General features: G+C 38.7%; 1 protein-coding gene across 2 annotated transcripts; it reads left to right on the top strand.

Annotated features, from left to right (window-relative positions):
• The first annotated feature begins 1,384 nt into the window (after nt 1-1,384).
• Nucleotides 1,385-22,288, top strand: LOC110380874 (GILT-like protein 1). Of its 2 annotated transcripts, none has more exons than XM_064043007.1 (7): nt 1,385-1,519; nt 15,675-15,758; nt 16,529-16,660; nt 18,727-18,795; nt 20,333-20,437; nt 20,945-21,097; nt 21,801-22,287. In XM_064043007.1, exons 2-7 carry the CDS (start codon nt 15,681-15,683, stop codon nt 21,888-21,890), a joined length of 627 nt encoding a protein of 208 aa, XP_063899077.1. In that variant the 5' UTR covers nt 1,385-1,519; nt 15,675-15,680; the 3' UTR covers nt 21,891-22,287. The 2 variants fall into 2 exon arrangements, with proteins under 2 accessions (XP_063899077.1, XP_021196681.1); XM_021341006.3 differs by lacking the exon at nt 1,385-1,519 and adding an exon at nt 10,085-10,238 and having other exon boundaries at nt 21,801-22,288.
• The last annotated feature ends 1,613 nt before the right edge of the window (nt 22,289-23,901 follow it).

The raw sequence follows: 23,901 nt of genomic DNA, 5'->3' as shown, positions 1-23,901 counted from the left end.
TATATATGCCTTTGCCTTTACCAGGTAACACGATGCCCCTTAATAAGGCTGGTTGTCTGACTTTCTGGCTTCTGACTCGTAGCTGTCCGGCTAACGGTCTAGGAAAACTGCTCTTTACGTAACTCTCTATTAATAAACGTAGATTAAAGTTGTTCCATGTTTATTTAAGTACCTATAAAAATTTAGATATGGTAATTGATATACGTATTTCTAGTGTTTATTAAAAAGGCCCTTTGAATGTACGGTCACCCCATAAAAATTTGTAACTTGGCCCTCCATCCAAAAAGTCACCATACTATACATCGAAAACAGCCAACTTAGAAAAAATTACGTCATACAAAAGTATTTAAAAGCCTGAACCAATGAGTATGTACTAACTAATCATAAAGTTAATTCAAAGCGCAAAAAAGTTAGCAGACAACAATCATTTACTCGTGTGTAACTTACTGTTAAGCTGCTAAGTTACGAAGTCTTGTGTTATGTTGTGAATGTAAAGAAGGGAATGGTGTTTAATTTAGTCGGGTTATGTACTTGTTGAAATTTTAAGGCAGGTTACACAGTTGCGATTGGGCTAGTTTTTTAAGAACACGGACATTTTAATAAAACAGACACAATAAATGAAATGAAATCTAGGATGTAGGAATATCTTACACAATTTTTTTTATTACCTCAAAAAGTTATACGCATCGCTGTCAGCGGGGATCGTGCCCAAAAGGCTGGCTGCATTACTACGCTGGCTGGCAAATTCTTAGACCGAAATACAAACACTCAAATTCTTAGGCCAGCCTCCCTGTTCGTAATACAGCTAAGTATGCGGGATCACATAAGGAGCGTGATGTCATATACACATTCTAGTTCTAAAAGCTAAAAGATCACGCCAGTTGTAAATAGGTTTTATTTATAAAAACTAATTTAAAGCAAACGGGTTGTAATTAACTAACAGTGCTAATTAGTAAAATTACAGTTACAGATATCGCTAATGTACTAATAAATAATGATTGGCTCCTATAATCAAGAATCGATTGGCTCTCCTAACGGATAGCAGTTTGTATGTAGGTAGAATCTAAACTAGCTGAACCAATAAACATTTTCAAAACTGCTAGAAACTGTGTCGTTGATAAATTTATTTATCACCTTATTTTCAAGTTAAGCATGTTAAGTAAATGGCGTTTGTGACGTCAAGAAACTAGAGCCTTTTACGTTCTTATGCACTTTTGAAAATGTTGATTTCTTTCTGTATCTCAACAGCTGCGCTAGCTGTAATTTTCTATTAAATACATTATTTAAGGCAAGCTCAAAAAATCTTTCTTACTAAAATCCGCGCTAAAAAAATCGCAGCGGTAAATCGCGAGCGTAAACCAAGCCTAATCTCAGTAGTGGGGAGTTAACTTACAAGCAAACTTCTTGCTTGATAGCCAGTCTTCGCCCGCGTTCCGTATAGTGGTATCGCTAGTGTTGTTAGCACAAAAAAAAAATTGTTTTTTCTACCATCAAGGTTGATTGCAAAGTTTTTTAAAAGGTAAGTCTTTTTTATTTGTATTATAGTTTTTTAACGATATGTAGGTTTTTTTTATGATATATAAAAGGTTTATTTTAATTGAAGATTTTGCTGTTACTTTTTTGTGATAGTTAGCGGGGTTTTAATTGGGTTGTGTATTTTGAATTTCATTGGTCATTTGTGTGAAAATGGTTTGTATTTTTATTATAAAATAAAATCAGTTTAAAAAGTTCTTTTTGGAAATATTATCTGGCTGTATGTTTTGATTTTCTTTAGCCAAATATTTAAACCAAAACCATATTAATACGTCTTATTCTTCTGTTTGTATCTTTCTAAAATCGTAGTGTATTTCTTTTGTAATCGTTACTTAACAATACTCCAGAATTATCTACTTTCAAAATAATATAATTACTCACTGGAAACCAGTACATAAATACATTTACCTACTTTGAGACAGTAATGTAATCCGCTCCAATTATCAAGTTATCGAGAATAACCGGTTCCGAAATAAAAAGCAAAACAAAATACAATCACTTGTGAGGCACTTCCTTAAGACCTCTTTATGAAGTATTTACTTCATCTCAGTTCAAAATGTTTTTATTAACTTTAAGTAATTAATAAAAGAATTTGTAGACTTGTCTCTTTTTAAATTCAGCACTTAACTTCAGAGGGAAAAACCGCGAAAACGTAAAAAAAACTATCAATCAAAGTTTATGTTAGTTATGCATTAAAATATTTAAATAAATAAATACATTTTACTCATAGGTCGGTTCTAGTATTAGGGAACTGCGAAGTCTGTTAGGACGCGCTAATCTCAAGGACTACTGTACCGATTTAAATAAAATATTCTGAATCAGATATTCATCATCCTCCGAGCCTTTTTTCCCAACTATGTTGGGGTTAGCTTCCAGTCTAACCGGATTTAGCTGAGTTCCAGTGTGCCACATAGAGCGACTGCCTATCTGACCTCCTCAACCCAGTTACCCGGACAACCCGATACCCCTTGGTTAGACTGGTGAGGCTAGCCAGAGAAGGCTACAGGTATATGCTCCACTTTATCCATGCGCTGGAAAGAGTTCCGACGGGATGAAGGTGAATCCGATGACGGATGCTTGTTAAAAATATACATAAGCATGTCAATATTTGTACGGTTATCATTTACATAGAATTCCAACCATGCAATGTTTATTGTTATTGTTTATATAGGTACTTATATGTCAATCCTGTTAGTCATTACAATTTGACTCCTCTGTTGGGGAAGTTCTTGAGGAGAACCGACCGTGTGTGACATGTGTTAGACAGATAATATATTTATAATTTTTTTAGGTCTTATCGAGATGCTTTAATTGATAGTCATTTGGGTCCTATTACGAACTACATTTTGTCTATCGAGTAATTACCATCTATATTTTGAAGTCGTCAAGGAATCTGATGCTTTTAGGATTAGCATATAGAGAGGGTCTTCTTATAATGGTATTCTTGAAGATTTCTGAGAGCAGTACGTTATAGGTAGTCTACCAAATAGGTCTCATCTTCTCAGAAACTATAGACTGGATGAAACCGCTAGAAACAGGTAGCCAATCTCAATAAAACGATGCACCACACATAAAGTTAATAATAATTTAACAGTTATGCTATAAAATAACAGTTATATGTTAATGATAAATATAATAGTTTTCTTAATGACGGCGAGTTGAAGCGCTTTTGCAATTTGCATCTTCGAGGTCATATGACAGTTATATTTAGTAATCTGTGGTTTATGCAGAATATTACTATTACGAATATTTAGGACCAGAGTTCACCGACAACATATAAACGTTAGTTTAATTAAAACAACTGTTTTCACGTTCAATTTATCGTAGTAAAATGTTGTTACTATCGATTAATTTGGGACTAGCAGGACGACAAACAATTCGTTTTCGTAATTCGTGAAAAACTGCAAAAATCATTTAAAAGACTTCTACTAGCTGTTTCCTACAGTTTCACCGAAGTCCCGTGAAAACTTCTTCCTGTATTGTGCCTGTAATCGGATGAAATATGTATCTAAAGCCTATGTCACTCGGAGAAAGTGTAGCTTCAAAAACAGTGAACGAATTTTTCAAATCAGTTCATTCAGTAGTTTCGCAACCCATACGGTACAAACATTTTTTCCTCTTTATAATATTAGTATAGAAGGTACCTATAGATAAAATCCCTTCGTGTCCCTAGCAACATCAATTAATTATATAATTGTACCTATTTGTTATCTTTACTTTATCACACTCTTGCACAAAGAAGGTCAAAGTTGTCCTACAAATAAACCAACTTAACGAGACCCTTAACTATAGGTACGTAACTATGTCATCATCATCTCCCCAGCCTTCTCCCAACTATGTTGGGGTCGGCTTCCAGTCTAACCAGATGCAGCTGAGTACCAGTGTGCCACATGGAGCGACTGCCTGTCTGACCTCCTCAACCCGGTTACCCGGGCAACCCGATACCCCTTGGTAACACTGGTTGTCAGACTTACTGGCTTCTAACTATCCGTAATGGTTGGCAAAGATGTTCAAATTATCGTGCCTTCCGAAACACGGAGGAACTAGTCATGATAAATTAATGATCACTGCAGCCATACACAGACGGAGGGTGCCGAACGTTGCTTAACCTTATGATCAATTTATCTTTATTATACTTGTAATATAAGTGTGATTATTAGAGAGCAAATTAAAGAGAAGGTGAATGTTGTGACGTATAAGGAAGTTCAGGAGTTGGCGCTAGATAGGCGTAAATGGAAGGAGCTGCACCGACAAGAGCTGGGCTCTTAAATTGAAGAGATTAGAGTGATCTGATACATACATAAAAGTTGAGTACAAGTTAACCATCACTAATATCTCACATAGGTATAGCTCAATTGACATTGGTCATATTATAACTATGTACTTACATGTAACAATATATTACAGTACAAGTGGTTAACCTTTTAAAAAGATAACGCAAGGAATGACCCCATATCTTTTACAAGCCAATAATTACCTTTGTCTGACCCAGGAGTTGAACCCGGGACACTCAACTCTGGGGCTATTAGGCAATTTTCTTATCAACAATAATTGAATTTGTCTGGCCCGGGATGTGAACTGGTAACCTCTCTTGACAGGTTTTCGTTACATTGATGTGGTCAGATATTGGTACCTAAATGCAGATTTTTGTAGGCCCATATGGTAATAGATTATATATCAATTGCTCATTGCTAATTAACACCTTTGAGTATATGTTTTGGTGCGAAGAACTCAAGGTTATAAGGATTACATGGATCTATCATAGGTTAAGCAACATTTGACGCAGTCCTTGGATGAATCTCGTCATTTATAAGAGTTGGCATGAAGAATTCCGCCGTGTTTCGGAAGGCACGTTAAATTATGTGTCGTGGGTGCCGGCTGTCATTTAAATATTTCGGCAGTCGTTACTTGTACCTAGTGAGAAGCCAGAATCCTCGACAAAATATTACCAGGGCTTATGAGGTTACTCGAGTAACTAGGTTAAGGCAGTAGCTCTATGTGGCACACTGGTACTCAGCTGCTTCTGTTAGACTGGAAGCCGACCCCAACATAGTTGGGAAAAAGCTAAGCAGATGATGAACTCTATGTTCAAAAACTGTATGAAACTGGCTATGTATTTAACTACACCCAATAAGTATTGTATACATATAAAGGTACAACTAGACTCGTGAATCAGCTGATGCGATGACGTCCCCACACAATGGGAGTCAATTGTCGCATGTAGGTCAGTGTGCTGTCAGTTAACCTCCGCGGTAGTCAGTTGACCCTCACTACTGGGAAACACAGGTACTACCTTCCAACTGCGGTTTCACCCGTGTCTTATGGAAACTGTTACAGCCTTTTTATCGTCCCACTACTGGGTACAGCCCTACTCTCACATGGAGAAGGATTGAGCATTAATCACCACGCTTGCTCAATGCGGGTTGCTGATTTCAGACTTAATAGTCCAGGTTTCCTCAAGATGTTTTCCTTAACCTTTTATCAGCCGTTGGTGTCTAAGATATACTTAGAAAGTACAAATAAACTTAGAAAAGTTGCATTGTCATTTACACACTTGCCTGACCTGGAATCGAACCATGACCCTCATACTCGAGAGAACTAAGAACTCTTATGGGAACAACTTCCTGAGCACTAGCTAGAAAATCATTTTTAAAAGAGTGTCTATGGAGTTTCTTGCCGGTTCTTCTCCATAAGACCCACTCTCTGGAACCGTGCAACTATGTAAAGGTAGTTGACGTTTTAAAAGTGCTGTTATAGGCCTATTTGAAAAAAAGACTTTGACTTGAGACTCCAGCCTTCAAAATAATGATAAATGGCCTATCTAACACTGAAAGAATTTTTCAAATCAGACCCGTAGTTTGTGTGATCGTTCAACTAAACAAACTCTTCAGCTTTATAATATTAGTATGCATACGTTTTGTGAGTTAGAATATGGTCATGGTTTTTTGGTCAACAAGGAAAAGTCCTTAGTTGTTCGTGCAGCGGCCAAAAGCAGATATTATACATATCACGGAGTAAGGATAGATGAACGGAGATGCCATAATGCAGGTAGGTCAGGCAGTGGCGGCGTAGCATCGGGCGGCACCCGGGGCGCACTACTTATTGAGCACCCTGGCTGCCCAAAAAAAACGACAAAATATAATTACGTAGTAAAAAGAATCATACAGAATTAACAAGAAAGTACCCAAACAAGTTTGGAAAAAGCACCGTATAGTATAGAAGCCGCGAGCGTAGCGAGCGCGAAATTTTAGATATTTGAAACGCAAAAAGATACCTATGTAAAGAAATTTCTGTAAAGTGTAGGGCGCGAGCGCAGCGAGCGTGAAATTTTTGAGTTTTGAAACACAAAAGTACTCAAACAAGTTTGAAAGAAGCACTGTAAAGTAAAGAAGGCGCGAGAGTAGCGAGCGCGTAATTTTTGATATTTGGGATGCAAAAAGATACCTATGCAAAGAAATTACTGTTAAGTGTAAGGCGCGAGCGCAGCGAGCGCGAAATTTTCGAGTTTTGGAACACAAAAGTACTCAAACATGTTTGAAAAAAAAAGACCGGAAAGTGAAGCAACTGCGAGCGTAGCGAGCTGAAAATTTTTTGAGATTTGGGACACAAAGTCCTTCACCTCCGCTTACAAATAGCGCCTAAATAGCTTAGAAATATCCACTGTAAAGTGAATTTTTTTATAGTTATTTTTGAGGACTCATTAATTTAGGTAACTCAGAATTAAGCATAAATTAAAAGCTATTTAGGCGTAACTAAAGCGAGTGTCAGTTGAGTGTGAGTTGTTTTTGCTACTTCGGTGGTTTAACTTTTTGCTTTTGAGGGCTCGAAAAGTAAGCGCAGAACAATTTAGAAATGAAGAGAAATCCGCGAGCGAAGCGAGCGGAATTTTTTTCTATCTTCGAGGAATTAATTTAAGAAATACAAAAGCAAAAATACAAGAGAAGGGTGACAGTCGGACTAAGAGGGGTGACCGCCTCGATGTCTCGCACACGCACTGTTGTAGTTTTGTTTAAAATGTGAATATCGCGCAGTAAATGGTAGTGAACCTAGGCTTCGCAGATTAGAATGGCACCCTTAGTGACTTGTCTCTTCTGCCCGCGCCATCCTGGTCGTGCAGATATGTGCCGACCAAGATGGCACCCCCCGAGATGTGGCACCCGGGGCGGACCGCCCCCTCCGCCCCCCCCTTACGCCGCTACTGAGGTCAGGCGCCTTCTTCTAGCTCAAATACGTACGGTGTTCATGACCAAAACGATCAGTTACGAGTGAACTAACGCCCGTTCCTTGAGATATCTGTCTACGATTTTCGGTATAACAAATAATATTCGGGTCCAAAGAAGGCGTACAAGGGCTAAAGCAGTAACGTTCCTCGTCCCCCGAACACCCGCATGTTGGCGCGCTACTTTCTTAGGTGAATTTTCGTAATGGTACCTCCGATAGTCATTTTGTTTTCCGTGGTACAGGTAAATATATTAAGATTGGCCTGTAACTCTGAAGTAGATGAAAATTAAAATATATAGTGTGTATCAAATGTAATCACATTAAATCTAATCACATATTACATATAGGTTATTTAATTCTGTAACGAATTGTATCACTTTTAATCTGTAATATATTCAGTAGTTTAGCCACAGAAAGTATTTTTCAAGTTTGAATATGGATATGTTTCTGCCAACAAAAGTTTACTTCATGACTCATTCTGTCTTATTTCACTTATTACTCAAATTAAAAAATACATGTCGTTAGTTAAAGTGTACTTTTTTTATTTTAAAAAGTCTTTATTCCATTTATTTACATATTTACAATGCATACAAAAAAACTATCCTAGTAAAACAAAAAAAACCCCTAAATATAACTAAAACGCGTCAAAAAATTCATCCCCATCGCTGTCAACTGGGAGCGTGCCCAAGAGGCTGGCAGCATTACCTCGTAGGATCGCCATGCTGATCCTTTGTCCGAGGTAATAGCCAGCCTGCTGGTCACGTATTTTATATAAAGGTCGTTGACCTAAACGCATCAAAGACCTCATCTGTTGACGTGAAGTGTCATGTTTCAGTAACTGGATCAAGGCTACTCTAACCGCAGTCAGCCTGTCAATACCTTAGATAGGACCAATTTACATACATACATACATAGGAACAATACGTCGTTTACCAACCGATTTGACCAATTTTGTTTGTATTATTTCTGTTATGTAGTAAAACTCGAGATATGTATTCGCTCGTTAAACGTTAAACGTAGATGTTGGAATAGGAAGACGTAAGTCTTGTACAACCTTGTTTTGGTAATCAAACGTTCAATCAAGGCACACAGGCCCGCCGTAAGCGGGCGTGCAGCGCGTGCACCGCACGCGGGCGGCACGACCTAGGGGGCGGCAAATCGAGCGACTTATCACGTTATATTTAAAAAATACAATATCTTTTTACCAATGATTTGATTTCAATATTTCCGAACACAGCAATAGCGCTAAGAATATTACTTACACTGCCGGTTTCAGTTGCATCTGTTGAAAGATCATTTTCAAAATTAAGGGGCAGGGGCATGAGGGCAAATGCCCAGGGCGCAGGCCGCACGATTTAGGGGGCGGCAAAATTAAACCATAATTACGTACTTAATAAAAATATTTTTAATAGAATTAGATGAGTAGATGAGCAATAAAATTTCAGAAAAGGGCGCCCTCGCTTTGGTCGTGTCTTGTCAATTTTGACGGGTAAACCCTTTGCATCCCCAAAAAATTCGCGCTCGCTGCGCTCGCGACTCCATTTTTGTTCATTTTGGCTTTTTATGATACTTCATGAAAACTCACAAGGAAAAAATCGCGCTCGCTTCGCTCGCGGCATTTCTGTGCATATCTTACTATTTGACTTTGCTTTGTTAATTTACAGTGGTTTTTATTTGTTTTGTGTCCTTAGACTGAAAAATTTTCGCGCTCGCTTCGCTCGCGCTTCCTTACATACGGAATATGTCTTCTCCGTTGACTTTATCAACAGGAATCCCACTAAAAACCATAAATAACATGTTTTACTCAATTTAAACATTGTTATAGATATTTATTGCAAATCTTTAGGGTTGGTTTTGTATTTTATGTTTTAATATTTGATTTTTTACTTGGTGGAGGGTTGCAGTCTAATTCCCCACGAGGACAAGTCGGATTGGGGAATGTTTTGTTTATATTACTTCTGGGTTCTTGTTTGTTTATTATATATTATAATATTAATTTCGTTACTTTGAGTTACCCATAATCTGTTCTATGCACTTTGATATACATACCTAGTTGGTACCTATTTATCACAATTTTTCAATACATAGGGGCCACTTGGGTAATGATTGCACAAGGGCGCTACATAAGGTCATTTACGGACATTGCATTTGCAGGCCATAAACTATAAAATTTGCGCGCTCGCTTCGCTCGCGCTTATTTACGATTGCTTCTCTCTTCTTACATCGCACCAGGCTAGAGTTAAGTTTTTGTAATGATTATGAAGCTTAGTTTTACACTTCAGTAGACAAATATAATTATTGTACCCAATTAAAATACGTATTTTTTAATGTTAACGAATTTTTATTTTTTTTTCAAAACCCAGTATAATAATACGTATAGTCGTAGGGCGGCATAATCAGTTTTGCACGCGGGCGAACAAACAGCTGGCGGCGGGCCTGAAGGCACATATAAGTCTCAATACTTTTTATTAATAATCGTTTTTATTTATGCTAAAGAGCGGTTTTCCTCAATGATTATTTTTTATCCGAAAGTAGATACCCCTCACTGGTATTAATCTAATCCATTTGAACTTTAAACCGACCCCAGAAATTGGGGAAAAAAACTATCTACAGATAATAATGTTTTAGTAAAGCAAACATTTAAGTTTTTTCTTGTTTCTGAGCCGATAACGAGGCGCCAACTTTATTTATAAAAGTCGTTTATTTACACAAACAATAATTACTGATACCACACTATTTTGATAAGAAAAGGTCAACGCATATCTGTCTGGAGTTAAACAGTTGAATACCAGCCTTTGTAGCGATCACACTTGGCCAAAATAACAAAAAAACAAAATTAGAATAGCTAATGAAAGTAAATTGATGAAAAAACCATAGTTTTTTGCGATAATTTAACGGTAAATTAGGTTAATTGGTTTGAAAAATTAAGTTTATTTACTTAAATGAAAAGTTTTTTTCATGTTATAGTGAATTTTGTTATTAAGGTAAGTCTTTAAATTGTTTTAACTAGTCTGACAACCTGTCTTACCAAGGAGTATTGGGTTGCCCGGGTAACTGGGTTGAGGAGGTCAGATAGACAGTCGCTTCATACGGCACACTGGTACTCAGCTGCATCCAGTTAGATTGAGATCCGAAACAAATAATAGATAAGAAAGTTATTAAGTATTGAAATAAATATGAGAGTATGTAAAACTATAAGAAAATGCATGATTTATTTTTGTATTTAAGAAATTAGCTTTCAAAACTTAATTACCATATGTTTCTGCTGAATAACTCTGAAAGTCTTGGACAAAACACAGCAGTAGGTAAACAAGAGATTTCGAAAGTAAATTGTGTGATTGTCATTATGCAAATATCTATGCTTGTTTACTAATATTATTCAGGGTTTTTTTCAGTTTGTTTGCTCTGTAAAGGCTCTGAAAGTACTGAAACGATTTGAAAAACTCTTTCACTGTTTGAAAGCTACACTCTTCCCGAGCAACAGGCTATATATTATCCCTTTACGTGCAGTAGTTCCCACGAAACGAGGGTGAAACATCTAGTTTCACCCGCGGAAAACATCTAGTTTCTTACAAAATTATTACGTTACAATGCACCAACTTAAGTATGAACATCGACACTCTTTGTCCAAGCGTAATTTGATAAGCTCAAAGTACACAAAAGTAATTTAAGTAGGTAATTGTGTGAACTAACCGGTTAGTTTGCGTAATGGCCGCATCTGGGTCACGCTGCCCAGCCAATGTTGCTTAGTGTCAATTTTGGGATTAGAGCATTGAAACTACTGGACACGCCGTGAATATACTTTGCAAAAGATGTACGAGAGTCACACCTTCGTACTAATAATTAGAAAGCTGAAGAGTTTGATTGAACAAGCTAATCTCAGGAAACACTGGTCCTAGGTACTTGAAAATATCCTTCAGAAAATAACCCATTTATTTAGGAGGCTATCGACTGGTGTGTGAAGTGATTCCCACGCTGGCGGAATATATAATATGTGCGGCAAAGTTATGCTTGTGTTTGTCAATATTTTCGACTATGTGCGTAACTAGCACTATTTATTGTGTAAAATGTGCAGACTTTTCGGCCATAGATTTGTGTTAGTGCCGGTTCCGGTTGATTGAATGCTCTAAGAGTTTGTGATTATTTTGGCGCCAAGCTGTGAAATTGGTGAACTCGCTTGACCTACTGAGTTTTTTTCGCGGTTCGGGTGATAATGTAAGGTTAATATAGAGTCAAAATGTTAGGTTTTTTGAATGTTTACAAACACATTTATGTCCTGTATGTGTTCGTAGTGTCGTCCAGGCCAATTGCCGGCCACGGCGGCTGTTCTCATTTAAGGAGATCAGCCAGCTGCGCAGGACATATTATAGTGCACGAGCATTTGCTTGGATTGTGGTGCACTCACTATTCCTTCACTCCCGTAGCGCGATGTGACGACAATCCGACACGACCGGAGAGAGATCACAAGGGTGTATCAATGACCAACTTCCAGACTCTGGACTGCTTTGTGAAAGTTGCTTACATTCACAAAGCGATTTTAGCATGATTCGGGTATCTAACCCCAGCTATTCGACTACTAGACCAACGGAGCAGTTACATACAGCTGTTTCTGAAAGTCTCAAGATTATCCATCAGCAATTTCTAAACGGAATTTATTTCACGTCTAACAAGCTTAACTGTGTCTCCGCTACATACATACGAACAAGCAACCTGATGACAGGACGAGAATGCAGAGAAAGCATGCTGTACAGTTACTCAGTGTTGACAATACAACACATTAACTATGTGAGAACACGTATGTGGCCTGCAAGGCTTGGGAGACAGCGATTTATGCCTTGTTTTTTCCTTTTACTAGCTTCCGTTAATAGCTTCACCGATGTCTTAGAACTACCTCGCGTACAGGGATAAAAGTTAGCGTCTCCGTTTCTACGATGAATGGGCCAGCAACTAATTATTATTCCTAACACTACTTAAAATAATTTAAAAATCACTTTTCTTTGATTCTAATCAAAGATTTGATTCAAATCATCTTTGATTAGATCTGATTTAGATTAATCAAAGAAAACTGATCCTCTAGGATTTTAATCCTCTAGGATTAAAATATAATTTTAAGACAGGTTATTTATTTAAAACTGGCTTCCACCCGCGGCTTCGCCAGCGCCAGCGTTGAGTTCGATTATGTCGCGTTTCCAAGAGAACTCTTCAAAAATCCAGGATAAAAACTATCCCATGTTCTTTCTCAAAGTCAACTCTAACTAAATTTTATTAAAATCAGTTCAGTGGTTTAGACGTGAAAGAGTAACAGACAGACAGAGTTAGTTTCGCATTTATAATTAGGGATCTTTCAATATGTATCGAAAAACAACAGATGGATTATAATTTGCATGGAGTTAGTCATCTGTAAACCTTCACTATTTTTTTTATGTAGAAAAAACCTGTGCCAAGGTTTTTCCTGATGCGTGCCTATTCTCAAGTTCGATTGCTAAGATGCCATCATCACCACATCACATCCTAGTTTCCTTACTGCAGTACCTATTTAAAACTTCTATGGTCTGTTTAAACCGCATTTTAACGGTCTTTATACACTGCAGAGAACGCCATAGTTAAAATTTTTCTTATAAACAAATCATTTTGGTGCACCTCTCCTATCTCCTATGACTTGCGTCGAGGTCATCGCTTGACCCACTCGCGGCGTGTCACTTAGAAAGTGACTACAACTATACTGCACCGTACTGTATACACTATACTACCTACTGTTTGTACATACCATACGGTACATACACTGGACATAAGATCTGTTAGGCCGATTTCAGATGAGCATTTGTTTTTCGGTGCGTGTACGTGCACAGCGCGGTAAAAAGCCTCTTAACCGATAGTAATGGTATGAGCTCGCACTTGTAAGTGCATTAAATGAGTAGTGAATACATACAAGCCTACATAACATACATAATCAGGGGCCGATTCTCCTAATTTTACTTAAGCAACGATTCACATTCGACTGCGATCCAATCACGACTCGATTACGATTGAAGCGTATGTGGCACTCCGCAAGTTTTTCTTTGAAAGAAACGTTTCTATCCTTTTCTGTCATTCAATAATGAATCATTTTGTCTGCAAATGATTTACGATTGCAATACTATTGTAGAGCAAACTACCGTATAGACCAAAATCACCAAAATAGTAGACCAATCGCACACCAATCGAATGTCGTTGGAATACGATTGGTCTTATATTAGTAGCAGTATGCCCGATACGGCTAAAACTGCTATTTTGATTTCTATTCAATTTTGACATTATTAACTTAGGAGAATCGGGCCCCAGATCTTTTTACTGTACCTCTGATGCAAATGGACAAGACTCTTCTCACATAGAGAAGGAATGAGCGCTAACGCGGTCTCCTGCGTGAGCGACGAACGCGACGCGACGCTGCAAACGCGACGAACGCGATCAAAGGCATTCCCTACATGCGGCCTATGTGACAATCTGCGGCGAGACGCGACGTTACGCGAACTTGTTTTGAGGGCGACCAGACGCGACACCACGAACTATTCAGAAGCGTTGATTGTTGTGGGACAAAAAACATAAACATCAAAGAAATCGTTTATTAGGACAAACAAGTTGGAAGAATGTTGCGGCCTGTACTTTAAATATGAACTTTAAATATGAACATGTATTGTAACACAACTTCTCCATGATTTGAGAAGTAATGACCAAAATCACGTAGGACATTTGTCGCGTATAGCATCGCGTCGCATTACGTCGCGTCGTGTTGCGTCGCGTTCGTCCTTCACGCAGGACACCGCGTAAGATGCGTAAAGATTCGACGAGGTGAGGGAAACTCAAATGTATATAAATTCTTTATTTAGTTTCTCTAACATTCAAAATTAAATACCTTACTTAACGATTAACGAGTAGGTAATATAAGCGCAAATAAAACGCTCGTCTAAACCCGATCTTAGCAAAGTTTCGCAGTCAGCTGACGTGGTCAGTCGTGACCCCGCCGACAATCAGACACGATTTATTCATTAACTGCTTGAAAGTTTGCATTAATGCATCTAGGTGTTATTGACCGGTTTAGTAGGTACTTATTTCTACATAAAGCTTAAAATAGAAATTAGTGTTTATTATAGTTTCACCCGGGTCAAAGGTAGCCTTTCTCGATAAATGGGCTATCTAATACTCGAAATATTTTTTCTAATTGAACCGTACTTAGTTCCTGATTCGAGATTAACTCTTCAGCTTGGTAATAAAAGTAGATTCCTTGTAGGGTCATGTACCTGGAGCTTATAATTAGTAACAAACTTTCAGTTTCTGACTTATGACTACCCGTAACAACTGTCAAAGATGTTCAAATGACAGCCGGGACCTACCAACTTTGTCTTACGCTATTATAATGACAATGATGGTCCCTCATCTACCGGCAACCGACCTTCTTGCCAAGCGTTACTTAGCCTTCTGATGGATCTACCCGTGTAGCTGTCACTTAGCCACAAGCTCCTCTGCTGTGTTCTTTCCATCATCATCATAGTCAAAGTCAAATTATTTATTTCATTTAGGCCTTTAGTTCAGCCAATTGCCGTCCACTGCCGAACGTAGGCCTCTCTTGCTTCTATCACACTCAAAGATAAAAACAATAGCTATCTTAGATCAAAAATAAACCACATAAGTATCTATCGTACGTATCTACAAACTACTACAGACGTAGTGTTACAAACCCGTTCCCACAACCGTTGCTACTGTGTTACATAAACACTAAAAAGTTCATGTAACCACTCTGTAAACTGTTTGTTAGTGTGCGTGTATGTGTGTCTGTGTGTGTTGGTCTATTGTTTGAAAAGTACTCACGTTTTTAAGAGACGCGTGGTAAAGTCTGCGAAATTGTGGGTATGTACCTACTAGTTTTTGTGATAGTTGAGGGCTCGTCTCGTTGGTCTGATGGTTTAAGCGGCTGTTCTCTAGGAGATCAGCCAGCTGCGCAGGACATATTATAGTGCACGAGCATTTGCGCAGATACAGGTGCGCTCTCTATTCCTTCACTCTCATAGCCCGATGGGACGGCAATCCCACACCACCGGAGAGAGATCCAGGCGCAGGACCGACATTAACGTGCTCTCCGATGCACGGGTGTATCAATCTTCATATGGAGAGACAGTTATCATCTTTAGGTATAGGTGAAACAAAACTCTTCTAGGCGAAAAACCGCACTATATAAAAAGCTTATAAACAAGAAATTATGCATGTTCTTTTGATACAGCATGTCTGCATAGCGAAATTTTGCTCAGACTATCCCGCGCTCTTGACAAAATAGCTAATAATTTTAATGTCGAAAATGTGTAAGAATAAGAACCACTGCTGGAAGAGAGTGAGTAAGAAGAAAGAGTAATTGTCATCTTTGAATAACAACGTTTTTTTTGTTTCAGAACAAAATGAAGGCTGTAGCGTTGTTGTGCCTGCTCGCGCTGTTCTGTGGCGCCCTCGCCAAGGGGAAGAAGGATGACCACAAGGTAAGCAGAAGCATCTATGTATATATACCTACTACTTAGAAAGTTGGAGGTTGGTTGGTGGAACGCGCTAATCTTGGGTACAACTGGACAGATTTCAAAAACTCTTTCAGTCAAGGCAAGGCGTTCTAATGTGTTTTAGTGGAATACAAAAGAATTTTATTTTAACGCGAGAGGAAGTGCTGGCGGAAACTATAGTTTATCATACTATCAATATACTCGTAATAATGAAAGCATTATCGTAGAAAATATAGCCTGTAGCCTTTCTCGATAAATGGGCTAGCTAACAACAAAAAAATTTAAATTTTTTCCAAACACATCTTCATAACATAAGTACAGACACCAGCATGTCCAATTGAACATTTACCTCCCACTATTATGTATTGAAAAAAATAGACAGACCGAGGTAGATTGATGTGCTGTCATCTGTACCTAAGCTAAAGAAACGTCGTGTTAGCCATAAGACTAACGCCTCCCCCAACGATCGCCAATTTGCTCGATCTTCAGCAACCAGCATCCACTGCTTCCCGGCGAACTAAATAACAAACTAAATACAAACGGCCAGTTTCTTCATCAAACATAAAAGTCAAAGTAATGTCTAAAGTAAAAGTAACGGTCAAATTCGTTTTTTCAAGACTAAAGTGACAGCAAAACTAATAGAAAAAGCGAATTTGACCGTTACTTTTACTTTAGATATTACTTTGGATTTTACTTTTGATGAAGAAATTGGCTGTAAATAATTCTTGTCCTATGAATAAACATTCTTTCCTCAGGTGAAGATAGCAGTATACTACGAGTCTCTCTGCCCCGACAGCAAGCGCTTCATCACGTCGCAGCTGGCGCCCGTGTGGAGGGACTTCCGAGGAGTTGTGAAGGTCAAGATGGTGCCTTATGGCAAGAGCACGGTATGTAGTCTGTTGGTTAATAATCTCCTGCAGAATTTCAATCACCTGAAGGCCTAGTGCCAAGTCATTTGAACTGCACTTTGGCATTAGCCAGAAAGTCTGACAATCAGTCTTTCCTATTAACGGCCAGTTTCTTCATCAAAAGCTAAAGTTAAAATAATGTCTAAAGTTAAACTAACGGTCAAATTCGTTTTTTCAAGGCTAAAGTGACAGCAAAATTCATAGAAAAATTGAATTTAACCGTTACTTTAACTTTAGACATAACTTTGACTTTTACTTTGGCTTTAACTTTTGATGAAGAAACTGGCTGTAAGTGTTGCCCGGGTTACTGGGTTAAGTAAGGAGGTACAAAGCCCTAGCCCTGTCAGAGTTCTATCAAATCCGTTTGATGGCTTTGACTACTTCTTGTTTTTGAGTGAGCTGCAGGTTTAACCACCTAACAAGCGCTCGTGTCAGAGTTTTCTCAAATCTAGCTTTTCTTGTGGGAAATCATCAATCATCCATCCATCGCTGCATCCCCTGTGGGTGCAGCGTTCAGTTATCAGACGGATTTGAGTTTGCCGGGGCTGCGGGACTGTTCGAAAGAATTACCGCGGCCCTGGTATACTGGACATAAAGGGCTTAAGAAGAAACATGGCGGATGTTCGTCAGTAAGAATCTGACACTCCCTCACGCTGCACCCACAGCGAAAAAAACGACCCCTATCACTGCAGTCCTGTCTACTATCCGTTGTCTTGTTTGTGCAATGAAAACATAACCCACTTCTGACTTTTCCCAATTGTTCCCAAATTTTCTCCAATATATTTTCTTAACTAAGAAAGTTCTATTAATCATAGTTTTTTAACGTGTTCACGTAATTCCCATTATATCGCAGAATACAATGGCAGACAATATATATTGTTTGCAACTTTAGGCTTACACCCAGACAATACGCCATTGCGTAAAAAATAGACAATTGATGATTCTGTGGAAATTAATTGCTGATTGAGTTTGGCGTCCAGCCGGGGACGCCTTGATTTAGGTATTTTGCTAGAAACAGGCTGTGCGATTAAATGAATGAAAGATCAAGTACTTACAGGATGCCAGGAACACGGGGATCACAACACCAGAGCACTTTTAGTCGTATTCACAGGTTTAACTTGATTTTTTACACCGCGCGCGCAATTATCGATGCCGGCCGGCCATTGCTGAGTTTGAAACTGGAATTTTGTCTATGAGTTCAATAGATGTCGTTCGTTGCGCAGTTATGGTTGCGTTCGGTGCTTTATGATTTATTTATTTAGGCACACCAACAACTTATTTACAAATACTTTCACATATATACGTTTACAATTGTAATAAGTCCTGCGTAAATATGTTAATTACAGGTGCGCACAACGTTCAAATTAAAAATACTTAAATTAAACTAAACCAAACTATGCATAACAAAAATAATAATAATAAAAAAAGAAGAAGAATCGATACGAGGCAAATGACAAGGTACTATTCAAATTGGTCAATTTTGTGCAAAATTTAATTTATATGATGCATTTACATTGCGCTTAAATTTATTATAGGGATCATGGAAAATGTCAAATGATTATGTAGAATAGGGAGGGAAAAGGATGGGAAAGGGAGTATCCCAAAGCCTGTTCAATTACGGTCTAGTAAACATAAATAGTAAAAACTTGAGCATGTCAAAAAAACAGCAAACGATGATTATTATCGGCCACGGCGGCTGTTCTCATGTAAGGAGATCAGCCAAATGCACAGGGCATAATATAGTGCACGAGCATTTGCGCAGATACAGGTGCACTCACTTTCCTTCACTCTCATAGCGCGATGGGACGGCAACCCGACACGACCGGACAGAGATCAGGCGCAGGTCCGAGATTTACATGCTGTCTGATGCACGGGTGAATCAATCACCAACTTCCAGACTACGGGCTGCTTTTTGTAAGTTTCTAAAACCCACAAAACGACTTCGGCCCGTCCCGGGAATCGAGCTCAAGACCTCGTGCTAATAGTTATCGAATAAATAAGTAAAATATCCATAATGATGAATTTTCTTTGTTTATCTGTTACAGCATGACAAAGTGAACGGCAAGTGGCAGTTCACATGCCACCATGGACCTGATGAGTGCTACGGTAACAAGGTACGTAGCTCAGGACAGCGGGTAAGACATACTTGTGTATAAATGTACATGCACATTGTGTTTGTATGCGTAAGCTTCGGAGTGGTCGAGTTGACGAGTCATACAAAGACAATGTTCAGCTGTTTAGGTGAAATAATAACTATGCTCTATTTGAATAGATATACAATCAAAAACTAAACTACTCGTAACTAAAAACATGATTGATATGACCTTTTTTTAAGTCAGTTCAAACAATAAAACGGTGCTCAAAATTAACAATGACTTAATGAACTGAATCTCAGTCATAGGACGTCCACTGCTGAACATAGGCCTCCCCCTTAGATCTCCACAGATACCTGTTGGAGGCGACCTGCATCTAGCGTCGACGGCGACCGACATAAGCTCGTCCGTCCACCTTGTTGGTGGATGTATTTAAATAAAAAGTCCTATCAAGATTGTTTACCTTTAGTTCAGTGCCTACTCAAATTGAGTATAAGACTCACTTCTAATGGATAATTCTCTATATTAGCGGGCACAATAAAAACCTCTATTATTCTATAATAAGACGCAGTTACCACACTTCCACAATATCTTGCAACTGCAGTCATTATCCACTACAGAACAAATTAACTTCGACCTAATGATTGTATCTAGACCACGGAGTAAGGGAATATGAGCGGAGATGCCATAATGCAGGTAGGTCAGGCTCCTCCTTCTAGCTCAAATGCATACCGAGGTCATGACCAATACGATCGGTTACGAGAGAATTATCGAAGCGTTAGGGGTCTTTGAGACAGCTCAACAGCTGTCAGCGACTTTTGGTATTGCAAAAAAAATATCGGGTCTAAAGAAGCCGTATAAGAGCAAAGACTGTAACGTTCCTTGTCCCCCGCACGCAGACCCGCATTTTGACACGACTTTCCACGGCTATGGCACCTCCGCTAGTAATTTTGTTCTCCATGGCTTGGAATACGATTGTATCTCGACACATTACAACGGAATGAATGAAGGCACGCTAGAATCTGTCATTGAGGGCCAGTACCATAGTTGTGTGTAGGCTTAAATAATTGTAGTTATCAGTTATGCCTTTAGATGGTAAATAATACAAAATCGCTACTGCTGTTTATACGCAGACCTTATGTGGTGAGATTCCATAAAAATGTGTACCTTCGGTCCCGACTGTCCTTTGAACACCTTTAGCAGTCGTTACGGATAGCCTGATAACCATTCAGTCTACAAGGGGTATCGGGTTGCCGAGTAACTGGGTTAAGGAGGTCAGATAGGCAGTCGCTCCATGTTACACAGTGGTACTTAACTGCAAACAACTAGACTCGAAGTTGAGCCCAACATAGTCTTATAACAACAGAGGTTTCAACTCTTAGCGGATGCTATTGTCGCACAGGATCTAATTCACGAACTCAGCTAAAGTAGCCTACAACCTTCCTCGATGATTTGGTAAAACATTTTATGAAATCATTGACATAAGCGCGTCCAAACAAACTCTTCAACTTAATAATCTTTGTATTTATATGAGCTAATTGTGATTGTTTCGCCACAGATCCAGGCGTGCATCCTGAAGGACAGGAACCTGCAGGACACGGAGAAGATGGAGCTGGTCATCTGCCTCATGAACCAGCCCAACCCTGACAAGTCGCTCGACACGGTAAGTCAACACTGTACTGCCTCTTCACAACTAACTAAAATATGTAGTTGAAACTAGACTAGATGGAAAACAGGGCTGGTTGAAAACGGTTTTGGCTGCCTCTGTTGCCAGGCAAAAATTTTGTATCTAAATCTATACAGTGTGGTTCAAAAGGTAACGCAAAACCGCAAAATCTAGATTTCTCATGCCTAGGGGCACACGGAGATACCCAAACACCACAGAACATCCCTGAACATATTTATGTATATGTGGTATCTTCATATACCTACTTACTAAGCATGAGGAGTCATCCGATTTAGGTTCAGGTTGTCCCTCAGATTATATATAGAAATCATATGTATATATAGAAACTGCTTAATTCATCGCAGTGGCGATCACCTGTCAGTTATCAGTCCCGGCTTCGATTTCTGGCGAAGAAGAAATCCTTTTTCGATTTCAGAAACTTTCACAAAGCAGCCAGAACAATAGGCCAATAAAAATAATAATAAATCCCCACTCTCTCCCCAGTGCCTGGCCCAAATCAGCAAGGACTCGGAATCGACCAAGCTCAAACGCTGTGCATCATCAGACCAGGGCGACAACCTGCTCGCCACCTACGGAGACAAGAGCGACACCGTCCAGCGCCCTCTCGCGTTCGTGCCTACTATTATTGTTAATGAGGTATGTTCAAATTATCTTATATCTATATAGATAGATACTAAAGGGTTAAAGCCTGTCGGGACTGTGGGAATTTTCGAAAGAGATACCGCGGTGCTGTTACATAAAAGGCTTCAGATGGAACAGGGTCGGTTTTAGACAGTAAGAGTCTGACACTCCCTCACGCTGCACCCACAGCGGGAGCCGTCATATGATGCTTTCCCACCAAAAAAAAAACACAAAAAGATACACAAGTAAAATCATCGGCAAGGATATTGAGCCCTGACCTTCACCTGCGCAGAAATTAATTATTGGTTTATTGCCTTATGTGTACAGTGCGATCCCCACTCTTCCGCCGAGAGCTCAGTATCCGTGCCGATAACTATACTATACTCCATTTGAGTAAGCACTTATCTAAAGATAAACAATCTTGGACTCATTTCACAAATATCGTGAACCTTCTATGTCATGACGAGTAAATGTCCGTGTTGCGAAAAGCAAATTAAATTGGGAGGGTCCCAAGGGCAGTCAAACGACAGAAAGTGTGACTGCCAATCTTACCAGGGGTATTGGATAGCCCGGGTAACTGGATTGAGAAGGTCGGACAGGCAGTCGCGCTATGTGGCACACTGGTACTCAGCTCCTTCCAGTTAGACTGGAAACCGATCCCAACATAGTTGAGAAAAGGTTCGGCAGATGATGACCTTATTTTCTTTTCTGTTTTCAGAAATTCGACCAAGCAATCCAAGACGAGGCGTTCACGGATCTAAAGGCGGTGGTGTGCCGCGTCGCAGTTAACAAGCCATCTATTTGCTAGAACTTCATCATAAATAGACTACCTTTCTTTAAGTTTTAGTATAATACGTACAATTTACCCAGGTGATGATAATATTGTACCCTAATCCCCACAGTTTTTAGCCTAGTATAGTAAGAACCAAAGTTTCTGGCGGCTAGAAACATCGTAGGTATTAGCGGTTGAAGGAGGTAAGCGAAGGTTAAGCCATATGAGCGGTCTGCGCTCTGAAGTTAGCAGCGAGCCGCCTTTAAGTTTGGTTCGTGCTATTCAAAAGCTCATTTTGAAAATGTTAACAATACTTTTGTAATGATGATGATGATGATGATGATGATGTCCTCCTAGCCGATTGTCGGCTACGGCGGCTGTTCTCATGTAAGGAGATTAGCCAACTACGCAGGACATATTATAGTGCACGAGCATTTGCGCAGACACAGGTGCACTCCCTATTCCTTTACTCTCATAATCCGATGGGACGGCAATCCGACACGACCGGAGAGAGATCAGGCGCAGGACCGACATTTACGTGCTCTCCGATGCACGGGTGTATCAATCACCAGCTTCCAGGCTCCGGGCTGCTTTGTGAAAGTCTTCTAAAACCCACAAAGCGATTTCGGCCCGACTCGGGAATCGAACCCGAGACCTCGTGCTCAGCAGCCGCACTTGCGACTTTTGTAATACGATGTGAATAACATAAATTAATTTACTGTTATGAAAGTATTTCTACTTTGAAAGAAGCTAATTTTCATGTAAATAGGAATCAAAAATTGACTAATTCACATCATTTCACAATCTCAACTTTATACGTAAATGTAAATCTCATCAAAATCGGTCCAGCAGTTTGTAAGTAACTTGGACAAAGTATCTAATAGTTGATATAAGTACAAGCGCACACGACACGAATTTATCAGTTCAGACGCGAGTGTGAACTGAGCTTTAGAGATTATTAAGTTTAGAGTATAGGAGAAACTTTTGTATTGTAATTTTTTGTAATAAATTAAGTACTTATTTGTATTCTGATGTTTTATTTGAATAATATTACCATAAAATTACAGTTACCATATAGATTATTGAAAACGAGCCGTTTTCCCGCGGTGTCACTTGTGTCCCGTGGGAGCTACTGACCGCACCGTTATAAAATATAGTCTATGTTACTCGTAGATAATGTATCTTTCTAATGATGAAAGAATTGTTTAAATCGGTTCAGTAATTTCTGAGCATTTAAGGCTGCCTGTCCACCGGTGGATTAGTCCCAAACATTTTTTTCCTCTTTATTATAAACTAAAAGAATTAAATAAAATTAAAAAGTTGGACATCATATCAATTTATTTACATGATTCAGTTTCTTATTACAATATTTATTAAACCGTATTGAATAGTACATAATATTTACACACTTATCTCATGACTACACGAATCAGTTCTAGCATTTTGAAGTACATTCTAAATTAGGAAAAAGATTGAAAAGGAGAAAAATAAACTTGTATGCCTACCGAGGGAACTACTTCCCGTATCAGGATAAAGTATAGCATAGATAACGCGGCCTTAGTGGTAAAAAAAAAACAAATTGGTTCGGCAGATCTAGAGGTTGCCTAAAAAATCACAAACTTTAGGTACCTTTTCATAATTTTAGTATAGAATGGTTAAAGTAGAAACCTCAAAAATGCTAGAACAGATTCTACACATCAATAAGACCTTTAGAAATTCACATTTAGGTACAGAAATATTTACAATAGAGCGACCTGCGCATTTAGCTTATTTATACTTAAACTTAATTTCGGTACAAAACTAAAGTTATAATATTCCCCATGATAGTGTCAAAAGCCAACAAAAATATATAATTAAGAATAACCATAATTTTTTTAATTTTGCAAATTGATTATTTTAATTTAAAAACAAACAATGAGCCAATTTTAAAATCTAGACAGACTTCTTCTTTCTTCTTCTTGATTTTAAATATTTAATTACATAATTAATTTTGAATTCTATAACCCATGGTTAGTCTTAGATTAATTCATTACGTTACAAAACTCAA

This window comes from Helicoverpa armigera, chromosome 30 (assembly GCF_030705265.1).
Source record: "Helicoverpa armigera isolate CAAS_96S chromosome 30, ASM3070526v1, whole genome shotgun sequence".
Lineage (NCBI taxonomy): Eukaryota > Metazoa > Arthropoda > Insecta > Lepidoptera > Noctuidae > Helicoverpa > Helicoverpa armigera.
This window is presented reverse-complemented; position numbering and strand designations above follow the sequence as displayed.